The 15,526-nt window shown below is 38.4% G+C and overlaps 1 protein-coding gene across 2 annotated transcripts in view; it reads right to left on the bottom strand.

Moving 5' to 3' along the window:
* Positions 1 to 15,526, bottom strand: part of LOC141344186 (transcriptional repressor p66-alpha-like) — a 28,410-nt gene that overhangs the window by 5,098 nt on the left and 7,786 nt on the right. For both annotated transcript variants that reach the window (XM_073848979.1, XM_073848980.1), the window contains exons 2-8: positions 13,350 to 13,566; positions 6,611 to 6,734; positions 6,246 to 6,377; positions 4,946 to 5,017; positions 4,216 to 4,338; positions 3,954 to 4,139; positions 1,820 to 2,051 (exon numbers count right to left, since the gene is read on the bottom strand). In XM_073848979.1, coding sequence (XP_073705080.1) covers positions 1,820 to 2,051; positions 3,954 to 4,139; positions 4,216 to 4,338; positions 4,946 to 5,017; positions 6,246 to 6,377; positions 6,611 to 6,734; positions 13,350 to 13,558 — 1,078 coding nt within the window. In that variant the 5' untranslated portion in view covers positions 13,559 to 13,566. The remainder of the gene's footprint in view (positions 1 to 1,819; positions 2,052 to 3,953; positions 4,140 to 4,215; positions 4,339 to 4,945; positions 5,018 to 6,245; positions 6,378 to 6,610; positions 6,735 to 13,349; positions 13,567 to 15,526) is intronic.

Raw genomic sequence — 15,526 nt, 5'->3', positions numbered from 1 at the left:
TTAGTTTCAATTTATTGTAATTTTGCCATGTGTTTTTTTTAATCATTTTTTTATTGCTATTTACCTTTATTTATTTATTTTTTAGTTTGTTCAGTTTTATTTTTTATTTTTATTTCTCTGTTTATGTTTTTATTTTAGTTACCATTTATTGTCATTTTTCTGTGTTTTTGTATCATTTTTATATTGCTATTTAGCTTAATTTTGTATTTTATTTTTTAGTTTGTTCAGTTTTAGCTTTAATTTTTATTTTTCTGTTTTTGTTTTCATTTTTCATACAGTACTAAACAGAATGAAACTCCATGTATAAAGCATTATACACTACTGTTCAAAAGTTTGGCATCAGTAAGATTATTAATGTTTTTTAAAGAAGTTTCTTGTGCTCATCAAGGCTGTGTTCATTTGATCGAAAATACAGAAAAAATATATAATATTGTGAAATATTATTATGATGTAAAACAAAGTTTTTCCATATTAATATACATTTACATTTGATTTATTTCTGTGATCAAAGCTAGATTTTTCAGCATCATTACTCCAGTCTTCAGTGTCACATGATCCTTCAGAAATCATTCTAGTATACTGATTTATTATTAGAATTATCAATGTTGGAAATGGGTTTTTTTAACCTGCGATGTTTTTTCAGGATTCTTTGATCACTAAAAGGTTAAAAAGAACAGCATTTATTTAAAATGAAAAGGTTTTCTAACAATATACACTACTGTACAAAAGTTTGGGACCAGTAAGTTTTTTATTCTTTCTTTTTTTGAAAGAAATTAATACTTTTATTCACCAGTGATGTGTTAAATTAATTATTAATTATAGGGATAGCATAGATTTACATTGTTAGAAAAGACTTATATTTTTAATAAATGCTGTTTTTTTACTTGTTATTGGTCAAAGAATCCTGAAAAAAAGAACCATGGTTTCCATTACAATAAATTGTAAGTAAAATAAAACAAAAACAGAAGTAAAGCTAAACAGCAATAAAAAAAAAGATAAAAATGACAAAAACACAAATCGCAAAATTAACATTGCAACTAAAATGAAAAAACAAAAAACAGAACATTGAACGCCAAAACTGAGCAAACTTTTTTAAAAAGTAAAGCTTTTTATACAAAAACAGAAAAATTGCAATAAAATGTAAGTAAAATGAAATAAAAAACAGAATACAGCTAAAACTGAACAAACTAAAACAAAAAGTAAAGCTAAATAGCAACATAAAAAAGATAAACATGATTTAAAATACATGGCTATAACTTGTAATAAATTGCAAAAAAAAATAAAACAAAAACAGAAAAAATACAATTGAAAGCTAAAACTGAACAAACTAAAAAGTAAATAAACAAATAATGTGAATAGCAATATAAAAAAAATAAAAATGATAAAACATGGCAATATTACAATAAACCGTAACTAAAATAAAAACAAAAACAGAATAAAAATGAAAGCTAAAACCACAGAGAAAAATATTCAAAAATAATATTTGGCAGCACAACTATTTCCAACATTGATCATTCTAATAATAAATCAGGATATTAGAATTATTTCTGAAGGATCATGTGACACTGAAGACTGCAGTAATGATGCTGAAAATTCAGCTTTTCATCACAGGAATAAATTCTATTTTAAAGTATATTAGAGTAAAAAGCATTATTTTGTCTTGTAATAACATTATAGTTTTTTTCTGTAGTTTTGATCCAACAGATGCATTCTTGATGAGCATAAGAGACTTCTTGACAAGCATTACAAGTCTTCCTGACCCCAAACATGTGAGCGCTAGTGTATATGTGGCTGTATGAAGAGCAGCGTCGATCCGCACCTCGTCCCAGAGACTCCAGCAGGTTCTGCACCACCTCCTCCAGCCCCACCAGATAGATGAACTCGTTATTGGCCGCCGACGGCAGGAAGTTGACCTTCGGTGTGGGGGGTTTGGGCGGCGGGATGTCCAGCAGCGTCTTCTCCAGCTGTTTGCGCAGCGCTAGTTTAGCCGCCTGACGGCTGTCCGGAGACTGACCGCTGCTCAACACGCCTGCCTTCAGGTTGGAGCCGGCCTGCGGGACACAGTGAGTGAGTTATGAGGATATTAGACCTATTATAATGGGGGGACATCTAGTAAATGGAATGGTGTCAACCACTGACAATGGTGTCAACTCAAAAACTAAAGGAGAAAGTGAAATAAAGCACATAACACTTCAAATGGACCGTCATTCTGTTGATGTTTGTGGGTTTTTTTTCAGATTTTTGTCACATTTTTATCAGATTTTCTTTAGATTGTCTGACTGCTCAGAAGTCAATATACACTAGTTTTACTAAGTTTTCACTAGTTTTCATTCATTTTATTGTCGTGAGTTGAAATGACTTGAAGTTTTAAGCTGATTTAACTTAAATTTTTAAGGCAGCTGCTAAACTTAAGTTTTTAAGTTGAAACTGGGGAAAACTTTTTACAGTGTAGGAAAATATAACTTCATTTGTTTCCTGCTTTTTGACATACATAAACAAAAAAACAAAACAGATCTGAATCAAAAGCGGCTCCAAAGTTTCCAATTTGAATCAAAAGAATCGTGATCCACGCTCCAAAGCCCCGATATTAATAATGATTCGTGAGGCGTCATGTCAGAGGAATCGGAGCACGAATCACAAATCATTCAATGAAAATGAAAAATGAACTGACAGTCAAAATGAGTTGTGAACCCACTCCGACGTTTACCATCTGAATCAAATGATTCGCGATCCGGGCTCCAAAAGTCCGATCTGAATCAAAAGAATCACAAACCCCCTTCAAAATTTACGATCTGAATCAAATGCTTCACGATCCAAGCTCCAAAAGATCTGAATCAAAAGATTCCCAAACCCGATCTGAATTAATGCTTCGCGATCTAAAGTCCTGATATGAATCAAACGATTCGAGATCCGTGATTTGAAGTCCGTTCTGACTCAAATTATTCATAATACGCGATCTGAAGTGCTTCGAAACAGTGAATCATTTTGCGACTGATTCAGAGTTTCCAAAAGCTCCGTTTTCACTCATCACTAAGTGCTTTTTAAAATCATTACAAGCGATTTTGAAATTCGAAAATGAATGGGTCTTTTAATCTGATCTGTTTTTTTGCTAGTGAATCGCTTGAACTGAATGATCGAAGTCACAAGTTTGAATCAACCGGTTCCAGTGTAAATGACTCACTCAATTGAATCGATTCATCTGTTCGTCCTCTTTTCGCGTCTTCAGCCATGTTTACGCGACACTGTCAGTACTACTACTGGCTTAGCTCGCTAGTTTCACTGAAATAAGTTAAACAAGTATGATGTCTACAAAAGAAAATATCCATATTTATTTTCATTCCAAACACTAATCTATGCACACATTGAGGTGAGGCAAGCGGTTTACTGCTAACTAGTGAAACACTTCATTAATATGACCAGCTGCAGCTCCAAACACATGTTAGATGTTCACATTGATCATTATGATGGAGTTTGTAGCTTAATTCACTAAATCTGAAATAGTCTGAGCTGCAGTTCAGTTGCTGACAGTTCAATAAGCATCTAGTCATCTCACACCATTCAACTCAATCTGACATTTATCAGTATACTGTAATAAATAGAGAAATTACTGTTGTATCTGATTGTATTAGTCTATTATGGCATCTTGTGGAAGATGAATTCTAGCTGGTGAAGTGGATTTAATTATGTTTAAAGGGATGGGGCTACATAAACTCAACATCAGCAGCACCAGCGTTTATTTTTGTGTCAAAAGATATGTGCTTATTGATCAAATTAAACACTTATTTTACACACACACACACACATGGTCTTTCAATAATTCAAGCTCTTTTCAAGTCCCTCTTCAGGAATATTGCTATTTTCAAGGGTATTCCAGATCTTAGACTTCAAAAAGTCAAATTCAAGTACTTCAAGCATCCCTGTGTTGAATCAGTAGTGAGTTGTGCGTCACACACCTGGTTGATGCTGAGCAGCAGGCCGGTGTTGGGGATGGTGGTCATGCGTATGAGGCCGGGCTGCATGATCTTCTGTCCCGCGACGCTCACCGTGGCTCTGGGAGCGAGGAGCAGAGGAGGAGGACCCGAAGAAGAGATCTGCTGCTGTCTGAGGCCGGAGATCTGCTGCGGCGACACCGAGATGGACTGCGGCAGAGGAGAGAAGCGTCACGCGTGTGTTCATACGGATAATAATGAGACGCACGACGGATGTGTGACGCACCTGAGCTCCTCTGACCAGCGGAGGCATGATGATCTGAGCGCCGCTCGAGCCGTGTTTGGACAGCTGAGAGCCACGCACCAGTGGAGGAGGAATCACCGTCCCAGCGGCCCGAGCCGACGTCACCTGATCAACAACAGACACCTTCACAACCACACACTCACTTCTGATACTGGACACTAAAAACTTAAGACAGGTAACGCTTGGAACAAGGACACTGTATGAGAAAGTGTAATCAAAAGACAATTAAAGACAATTACAAAATACACAAAGCACTTTCTGGCGACACAACTCAGAGTCCAGTTGTGTTTATTTCATATGTGTATTTTCATGTGTGTGTAAGAGAGAGAGAGTGTTCGTGTGTGTGTGTGTGTGCGTGTGTGTGTGTGTGTGTGTGTGTGTGTGTGTGTGTGTACCTGGTATTCATCACGTTATGGGGACCAAATGTCCCCACAAGGATAGGAATACCAGTAGATTTTGACCTTGTGGGGACATTTCTCAGGTCCCCATGAGGAAACAGGCTTATAAATCATGCACAATGAGTTTTTTTGATGAAGTAAAAGTGTGCACAATCTCCTGTGAGGGCTAGGTTTAGGTGTAGGGTAGGTGTAGGGCCATAGAAAGTACGGTTTGTACAGTATAAAAACCATTACGCCTATGGAATGTCCCCATAAAACATGTAAACCCAACGTGTGTGTGTGTGTGTGTGTGTGTGTGTGTGTTCTGGACTCACAGGTTGTGTAGTTTTCCCAGCAGCAGATCCCTTCACCAGAGGAGGAGGAGCGCTGGACACAGGAGCCGCCGGCTGATCGAGACACAACAGAACAAACCACCGTCATTAAAGGAGAAGTTCACTTCCAGAACAAACATTTACAGATAATTTACTCACTTCCTTGTCATCCAAGATCTTCAGGTCTTTCTTAAGTCACAAAGAAATTACATTTTTTGGAGACAACATTCCAGGATTTTTCTCCATATAGTGGACTTCAATGGTGCTCAATGGATTGAAGGTTAAAAATGCAGTTTCAGCGCAGCTTCAAAGAGCTCTAAACGATCCCAGCCGATGAATAAGAGTCTTATCTAGCAAAACGATCAGCCCAAATTAGCAATTTTTATACTTTTTAACCTCAAATGGTCATCTTGTCTAGCTCTGGTTCAAGACAGTTAGGGTATGCCGAAAAACTCCCATCTCATTTTCTCCTCCAACTTCAAAATCGTCCTACATCACTGTTTGTAGGGCTGTAAAAAATCGAATTTAAAATACAAACCCACAATTGAATGCAAAAATGTTGCATTTGAATCTTAGGTGTGCTTTAGGCGAGACTTTGTGGCGAGTTTTTTTTCCCCCATCCCACTGCATCTCATGTTTTTACATGGAGAAAGTACTCTGTGATTGGCTCTCGGTCCTTTGTATTAAACTCATACATACATAATGCTGTTTTGTTCATTATGATTTGTTTATAAACATTATTTAAAACATTATGCACTTTTTTCACAGACAGTCAAGTTATTAAACATGTAAACATGCATTAGTAATATTTTGCTTGATGTGGCCTCAGGAGAGAAGCCAAAAGCGTTTTTTCACGCCAACTGAAATTATGAGTTTCGAATTTAGTTTTTCAGCCATTTTGACAGTCCTAACTGTTTGACCTTCTTTGCACATTCACTGGGTCGGTACTGCCGCAGCGATGAAGAACTTGGAGGAGAAAATGAGATGGGAGTTTTTTGGCATACCCTAACTGTCTTGAACCGGAGCTAGACAAGATGAGCTTTTCGAGGTTAAAAAGTGTATAAATACAAAAATTAAGAAAATAACTGATTCTTTCGCTAGATAAGAGCCTTATTCCTCAGCTGGGATCGTTTAGAGTCCTTTGAAGCTGCACTGAAACTGTATTTTTGACCTTCAATCCGTTGAGCACCATTGAATCCACTATATGGAGAAAAACCCTGGAAAGTTGAGGTGAGAGTTGAGATTCTGCATCGCTGCAGTTTCAGTTTCAGCTCGTGTTTGTTGATGTAGTGTGTGTTTGTACCTTCTGTGCGCTGGGTTCTTTGTGTATTTGACTCTGTCTGAGTTTCTTGAGCAGGATGAGTTTGGCCTCCTCTAAACGCAGCTCCTCCTTCAGCTGTTTAATGGCGTGCTCACGCTCCTCTGGAGAACTCCTCTACACACACACACACACACACACACACACACACACACACACACACACACACACACACACACACACACACACACACACAATTACACAATGCACAACTGAAAGTAATATATATTAAAATTTGAATTTGCATCACAGCTGAGGAAGCGCTGGTATACACACACATGATCTCTGTTCAAAACAACCCTTATTGTGTGTGAATGTGTTGTTGCTGGTGTCAAAGGTCACGTGTTTACCATCAGCAGATCTGTGTCCAGCTCTTTGACGTGATTTCCTCCGTTCAGCTGTGGACTGGGCGCCTCGTCCGACAGAACGATCACATCCTCAGGCGACGGAGACCTCGCTTCTCTCTTCACCGCACTGCAATCAAACACACAGCCATAAATATGACCAGAAGAAAATAAAAACAGCATACAGTGCAGTGGTGGGTAGCAACTGATTAATCTGGATTACATAATCAGATCCAAAAAATAATGCACTTATTACTTTTTATGATAATCAGATTAGTTACGCTTTTATTATTTGGATGATCATATATTAGTCACTCAATGGCAGTAAATGATTTATAACTCACTGAGTCTCTGATGTCAGTTAATGGTCACATAACATGCAGGGTTTTTTGTGTTTAAGTGTTTCATTTTGATTATTTTACATTTTAATGTAAGTTTACATTTTAATTCATATTTTGTGTCAATTTTACATCTTTATGATATATTCATTTTTCAAAAAAACCCTGTAGTTCCTTCACGAACCCCAGTTTTGGTGTTTTATGATAAAAATGTAATATATTTTTCTTTATAATTTTAAGTATATATATATATTTTATTTATATATTAAATATATTATATAAATATATATATAAATATATAAATATATTAAATATATTAAATATTAAATATAAATATATATATATTTTTTTTTTATATATGCTTTTGAGGTTTTTTTTTTTTTTATAGATTATATTTACCAAAATATCATTGCAATAAAGCAGAAAAATTCCCCAGAAATATTAGAAACTTTCAGAAAGTTACCAGAAATTTCCTGGAAATTTTCTACCCCTTTTTAACCCTATTCCAAAATGAATATAAAAAAAATGATCCTATTTAAATCCACGTGATAAAGATTGGACCAAAAAAAAAAAAAAAAAACAATCGTAAGGGTCATTTTTTTTAAATTGAGATTTAAACAACAACTGAAATCTGAGTAAATAAGATTTCCATTGATATATGGTTTGTTAGGATAGGATTTGGCTGAGATACAACTATTTGAAAATCTGCAATCTGAGGGTGCAAAAAAATCAAAATATTAAGAAAATCGACTAAAGTTGTCCAAATGAAGTTCTTAGCAATGCATATTACTAATCAAAAATTAAGTTTTGATATATTTATAGTAGGAAATTTACAAAATATCTTCATGGAACGTGGTCTTTACTCAATATCCTAATGAAATTTGGCATAAAAGAAAAACATATCCTTTTGACCCATACAATGTATTTTTAAGCTATTGCTACAAATATACCCGCGCTACTTAAGACTGGTTTTGTGGTCCAGGGTCACAAATGAGAGAAAAAAATAAACTAAAAGTAATCCTGAAGTAGTCCAATATTACATTATTAGCTATATATTTTTTGTCATGAATTTGTAATCAGTAATTGTCTGAATTTGTACTAGCAGTGATTGGTGTTTGTGTGCTGGTCAGCGATGAGATCGATCAGTGCTGCTGTCGTCCACTAGAGGGGGGCAGATAGGAAATAAGGAGGAGCAGCGATCACATGACTGCGGTCAAACAAGCCAAACCTCATTTACTGTGTCCTCACTCACAGCAAAGGACAGATGGGGGAAAAATCAGAGCACAGAACACACACTCCTCAACAACACACATGATCTCAGGAGCCAAACGCTCAACTCTAACACTTACTGCTTCAGCTTTAGAACAACACTAGCAGCTGTAGAACCAGTGACCAGGGACTAGTAAACAGCACTAACTCAATGAAGGCCCAGTTTCATCATCAGGACATCCACACAGAGTCTAATTCTACACAACCATTACTGATGAGTGAGAGGAGAGTGGAAATGCTGATGGATCAGAGCAAACAAACCTCTAAACCTGCTTAAAAACTTTCTATGAATCACCAATAACCAGTAAATTCACTGTAAGCTGAAAGACTCCCTGTCTGACAAACATCTCCAGTACAGTACTGTTTCTCTCTGTAAACCTGCAATTCCTCAACAATTCTCCGTCAGTCGAACACATTTACACTCAGATATGTTCTTGAGGTTTTAAGCTCAAAACATTCACATTCTCTGATATTGCTCAGTGGCATCACATGACATGCAGGTGGAAAATATTTTAATCTTATAGCAAATGTTTTATGTTACGAGAGCATTTTAGTGGCACATTAAAAAAAACAAGTCTACGATTACAAAGTTGCAATATCTCGAGAATAAAGTCAAAATACTAGGACAATAAAGTCGAAATCACGAGAATAAAGTTGAAATGTTTCGCGAATAAAGTCTAAATTACGATTTATGTAAGTAATCCCACATATATTTGTATATTTCTGTTGGGTGTGTGAGCTGATGTTAAGGTAAAAAGTTGTTCCTGTTCAGCCTGTTTCCACGGGTGGCTCCCTAAAATGGACTCTTCTTTACCCAGAACCCAGTAAGATGATGCAGCCGCTCGAACACAACGATGTTCAAATAAACTCCAGTGGCCTGGCAACTTCTCCTGCTGCTCTCAATCTCACCCGTTTGCACACGTAATATAGGTTATACTCTCAAAATACCCTAACTTTAATAATTACAAAAGTTGTCAAAACATTTTGACCTTATCATTTATAAAGTATTCCAGCTTTATTCTCATATTATTACAACTTTACTCACAGCATTCCAACTTTACTCTCGGAGAATTCTGACTTTACTCTTGTAGTATTTCGACTTTACTCTCGGAGAACTTCGACTTTATTCATGTAGTATAAGGGATAATCAACGGTTTGCCGTGCGTTAAAGGATTTTAAATGCACGACGTGGAGGCTAATAACCGCCCGACGTGAAGCGGAGGGTGGTTGCCTCCGCGAAGTGCATTTTAAATCCTTTAACGCACGGCAAACCGTTGATTATCCCGCTTATTCCATGGTCATTTGCGAAGTTATAGACAAATTAAAACTAGGATTGATATTTGCAACGCGAAATTTGACTGAATGGATAAAAAGACGGTTATTTTCGTGTTATGACACGCAGCTCAAGCATCAACTCAAGCTTCTGGCCGCTTCAAATCAGACACAGAGATTAAATAGTCCGGTAAAATCACATTTATTTGAATGAAATATATCATTTGTTTCAGTAGATTATCGATCGACCAAGAGAGAGTGTGAAGGCAAGAGAGATGACAGTTGTGTGTGTGTGTGTGTGTGTGTGTGTGTGTGTGTTTGTGTATGTGAATGTGCGTGCGTACCTGCATGCTGTGCGTCTCTCTCTACAAACAACGATTCATTTAAAAACAGCAGTTTTACCACTCCGTTGCTGAGAAATATAATGTAGCGATCTACTATCTAGGCTATTTTAATAAGGATCGCAGGCAAGCGTTCACAAGAAGTTTATGTATGTGCGCAGCACTATGCGATCTCCGACCTCCCTCTCTCTCTCTTCTCTCTACGTTTGTGTGCATCAATTAAAGCAGCGCATTAATATAGAACGGTGATTAAACTGACTTGGAACTACCTGTGCATTAAACGGTTTTACTGCACACCTGCCAGCCAATCAGAATCCAGTATCCAGACATTCCATGGAATAATCAGACTTTACTCCAAGCGTATTCCGACTTTATTCTCAGAATAGACTTTATTCATGTAGTATTCCAACTTTACTCGGAGTATTCCGACTTTATTCTCAGAGTATTTAAACTTTATTCTCGTAGTATTTCGACTTTATTCATTTATTAGAAAGCTAGATGATGTGAATCTGTGTGAATATAGAGGACATATACTGGTGAGTATAAAATGAAAGTGAAAGCGGAGTGAGTGTTCAGAGACAAACTTCCTCCATTGGAGTTCAGTCAACACACAAATCAAACTGCAGCACGTCAGTGATGTATGATCTGAGCGCCGGTGATTCTGGGAAACGAACACAATCACACATGAGCAGGAGTTTCTGAAAAGGCTTCACACGGGCCTGTAAACATGGTTTAGCCCACTGGAGCACACACACACACACACACACACACACACACACACACACACACACACACACACACACACACACACACACACACACACACACACACACACACACACACACACACACACACACACACACACACACACACACACACACACACACACACACACACAGCTCTGGACTCCAGTGAGAGGAGACAGTCTTTGTGTGAGATCAGACTCTTCCTGTGCATTAATCACCCAACTAAACACACGTCACGTGACCCACCGCATGTTCTGCTAATGTCATGTGACACCCCTCCCCCTCCCCTACTGGAAACCATGACAACCAGCCGGCTGGAACCGGTTAGTGACACATGGCCTTCATTTTGTGAAGTGAAGGAGCGTTCAGGTGCTGCCAGAAAATGGAGAAACTTTGGGGGGAGGAGGAGGGGGACAGGACACACACACACACACACACACACACACACACGCGCACGCACACACACACACACACACACACACACACACACACACACACACACACACACACACACACACACACACACACACACACACACACACACACACACACACACACACACACACACACACACACACACACACACACACACACACACACACACACACACACACACACTTGACTTCCTGTTTCACATACATCTGATCCCACAGCATGATTGCAGCATCTATTAAAGCAGATTCATCAGCTTAAAATGTGACACTCAATCAGTCATATCACAATGCCAGACATATTCATAACAGCTGTTTCTGCTAGAGCAAAACCTTTCCTAGGATTCCCTGATCCTCTAAATCCTCACCTGACCAGTGCCGGCCATTCGCTTAAAGACTTAAAGATTTCTGTTTCAAATAAATGCTGCTCTTTTCAACTTTCTGTGAATTCTGAAAAATAAAAAGTATGATGTTGTCCAACTGCTGGTTTGGTCTGGCCAGAGGAGAACTGGTTCCCCGACTGAACCTGGTTTCTCCCAATGTGTTTTTTTCTCCATTTCTGTCACCTGTGGAGTTCTGGTTCCTTGCCGCTGTCGCCTCTGGCTCGCTTAGCTACTGCCTTTAATTGAAAATTGATTGTTTATGATACTGCATTACTGACACACTGTTGTCCTTTTCAATACTGTGAAGTTGCTTTGACACAACCTGTAATGTTAAAAGCGCTATATAAATAAAAGTGACTTGACAAACATATTGGGCAGCACTATTGTTTTCAACATTGATAATAATCAAAAATGTTTATTGAGCAGCAAATCAGCATATTAGAATGATTTCTGAAGGATCATGTGACACTGAAGACTGCAGTAATGATGCTGAAAATTCAGCTTTGACGCAGAAATCAATTACAGTTTAACAGATATTCACAGAGAAAACAGCTGTTTTAAATTGGAATAATATTTCACTATTTGTACTGTATTTTTGATCAAATAAATGCAGCCTTGATGAGCAGAAGAGATTCTCTAACCAAGCCCAAACCCAGAGAGAGCCGTGTAAATCCAGACACACAGCGCTGATGGGACAGAGCGGCACACAGGCTTTCAGCAGCTCAGCGATTTTAAAGGATTACTCCACTTCCAAAATAAACATTTCCTGATAATGTACTCACCCCCTTGTCATCCAAGATGTTCATGTCTTTCTTTGTTCAGTTGCAAAGAAATTAATTTTTTTGAGGACAACATTCCAGGATTTATCTCCACACTTTAGTGGTGCCCAGAGTTTGAACTTCCAAAATGCAGTTTAAATGCAGCTTCAAAGGCTCTAAATGATCCCAGCTGAGGAATAAAAATGACAATTTATATACTTTTTATCCTCAAATGCTCGTCTTGAGTAACTCTTTGCATACTCTGTGTACTCCTGTTCAAGACAGTTAGGGTATGTTGAAAAACTCCCATCTCATTTTCTCCTCCAACTTTACAATCATTATACATCGCTGCAGAAGTACCGACCCAGTGTTAATAAAGTTAATGTGCAAAGAAGATCAAATGCCCTTTACAAAAAAAGGTAAAACAGCGATGGAGGACGATTCTGAAGTTGGAGGAGAAAGTGAGATGGGAGTTTTTCGACATACCCTAACCAGAGTACACATGCACATCACAGAGCTAGACAAAGCCGCATTTGTGGTTAAAGTGTATAAATATTAATTTATTTAAGAAAATGACCAATTGTTTCGCTAGATAAGACCCATATTCCTCGGTTTAGAGTCCTTTTTAAGCTGCACTGAAACTGCATTTTTAACCTTCAATCCGTTGAGCACCATTCAAGACTATCTGGAGAAAAATCCTGGAATGTTTTCCTCAAAAAAAAAGTATTTCTTTACAACTGAAGAAAGAAAGACTGAATATCTTGGATTGCAAGGGGATAAGTACACAGTGTAAGTAACTTTTAATCACTGTCTTGCATTCTGCACTCATGACATTAGATGTGAGAGGAAAGCCCTAAACTAGAGGACACCAGCATCACAATCACAACTGAACAAGACATGATGATCCTCCACAACATCACTGAGAACATCCAGTGACTCAAACACTAACACAAACTCACCGATATCAATCTACTGAGACAAACTCTAATCTAAACATGGGTTAGTTAAATTTGAATGACCAGAATGGTTTTCAGTTCTGGTTCTTTCATTAGTTATAATTGATTCAGTACTGTCACAGAGGCTGGTATTGTACTGAATGTTGGTCACTCATGTGAGGTAGGCTGATGTTTAGTAGACTCACACACACACACACACACACACACACACACACACACACACACACTAATGTCATGTAAAGCTTCCTCACGTGTTGCTCATGTCCATGGGCTCGTCTCCCGTCTGCACCTCCACTTTGATGGTGGCCTTCAGGATGCTGGAGGCCTGGACCGCCACGGCCGTCTCCGATCGGGAGCTCTCCACGCCATCCAGCTTCAGCCGCTTACCGTCCGCCGGCAGAGAGTCCCGCTCTAGAGCACGCTTCTGACTGCGCGTCTGCCGCACCGCGTCCTCAGACATCACCGCACCTGAACACAAACAACCGCATTATAGAAGTGCACCATCAGGAACCTCCATTAAACCGTGAATGTACACCAATGCACTGATTGACTGTGAGTTTCACAGTTTCTCTGTTTAGGAACAGACAACCAATCAACACTGTCTCAGTGCACAACTCATTAAATATTCATGAACAGTCACAGAAATGTTCATGTGTGTCAATAGACAACTAAGCGAACAATACTGAGATCTGAGAACTGAGATCAGTCACATGTTCTAGTGAGCACAGATGGAGAAACAGGTCATGTGACGCAATCGTCCAACGTTAACCTCAAATATGCAAATGAGACGAAATGGATGAAGTGTAATCAGAAATCCTGAATGCAGACACTGGATTACCTTAACCAGGTTAATAATGATGTAAGATGCATCAATCATAAAGCTCTACAGACAATAGTTATCAGATCAATTGATTTTAGTTCAAAGTGAAGCTCTGTCTAATTTCCCAGAGGTCAGTGGGTCCGTGATACTCGACAGGAAGCGTCATTGACAAAGAAAGAAAACCTACAGACAACATGAGCTTATTCCTGCAGGAGAGCCACGGCACACTCTCATCAGCACACTTCCTGTATGACAGGAAGAGCCACACACACACACACACACACACACACACACATAATGGAAAGCTGACTCAATGTTGTTTTCTCTCTTCCACCCAGTGACATCACACACACACACACACACACACACACACACACACACACACACACACACACACACACACACACACACACACACACACACACACACACGACCCTTCCCAGGATTCCATGGGGCACACAACGTACTTTCCTGAGAACCGGTTGGAACCGGTATGACAGAGAGAGACAGAAGACCAGAGTTAACCCTTTGAGGGCTGAGATGGAAAGACCTCTCTCTGTTCCTCAGACCACTAGTTAGTGCAGCTGGTTGAGTTAGCATTACTGTACTAGTTCTCAATCACGTCCTCCAGCTGCATGACAAGATCTGGAGTCACACGAGCCGTCTCTATGTTGCCTGATGCCGTTTTATATTCTTTTTGAATGTCTGACAGCCTTAGTCCTCATTCACTGTCCAAATGCATCTTTTTCAAAAGTATGCGTTTTACAGAATAAATAAAGACGCGTCAGTTAGGGATGCACAAAAATGAAAAGTTTTGCCGAACAAAATTAAACACTGGGCCGAAGGCTGATTACTGAACACGCTTTTTCATTTCCCCCATGTATTTGGCCAATTTTTTAAGCATTGCATCAATTAGATAGCCAAAATGGGCTTTTTGCAGTTTTGTCTTGCTTTTCAAAGAAAAAATCAATTACTAAATCAATTACTCAACAACAATTTAAAAATATTTACTTTACACTGAACATTTGTAACATTCTAGTAGACATTATAGCCCTACCAACAAACCACAATTGAACTTAAAATGAATATGTTACTAAAATAATATTCTTTGGCCATTTTTAAGAGCCCCTTCTTGAATCAGGAATGTGTTTTTAATGCACAAATAAATGCAGCCTTGCTGAGCAAAGGAGAATGTTAGAATAAATGTATTAATAGAGCTGCTGGAATAATTGTTAGCATTATTTTTGTCTTACTTTATTTTATTTGTCAGACCAACAGTAAAATGCCAATACTAACATTTCTGAATGTTGTCTTTTATTTAGTGGTAAACCCACAAGAAGAGCTCAGTCCTAGTGTTTGCTGGCAGCAGCAGATTTGTGAATGATTGTCATCTTTGGTCTTTGAACCCTGGCTAAGGAGCTGCTGTCAGAATAAACACAATTGGTGTCTGGTGTATTAGACAACAGTTGATTGACTAATGGATGATTTCAGTCATCATACAGTAACCTTTCTCTCCTCATGAAGACATGCGATGCGCTTCTAAACAGTCTCTCGCTGTCGCTGCTTGGAATGATTTTTGCGTCTTTCTCAGACCGTTTTAAATGCTTC

Source organism: Garra rufa, chromosome 10 (genome assembly GCF_049309525.1).
Source record: "Garra rufa chromosome 10, GarRuf1.0, whole genome shotgun sequence".
Taxonomy (NCBI): domain Eukaryota; kingdom Metazoa; phylum Chordata; class Actinopteri; order Cypriniformes; family Cyprinidae; genus Garra; species Garra rufa.
This window is presented reverse-complemented; position numbering and strand designations above follow the sequence as displayed.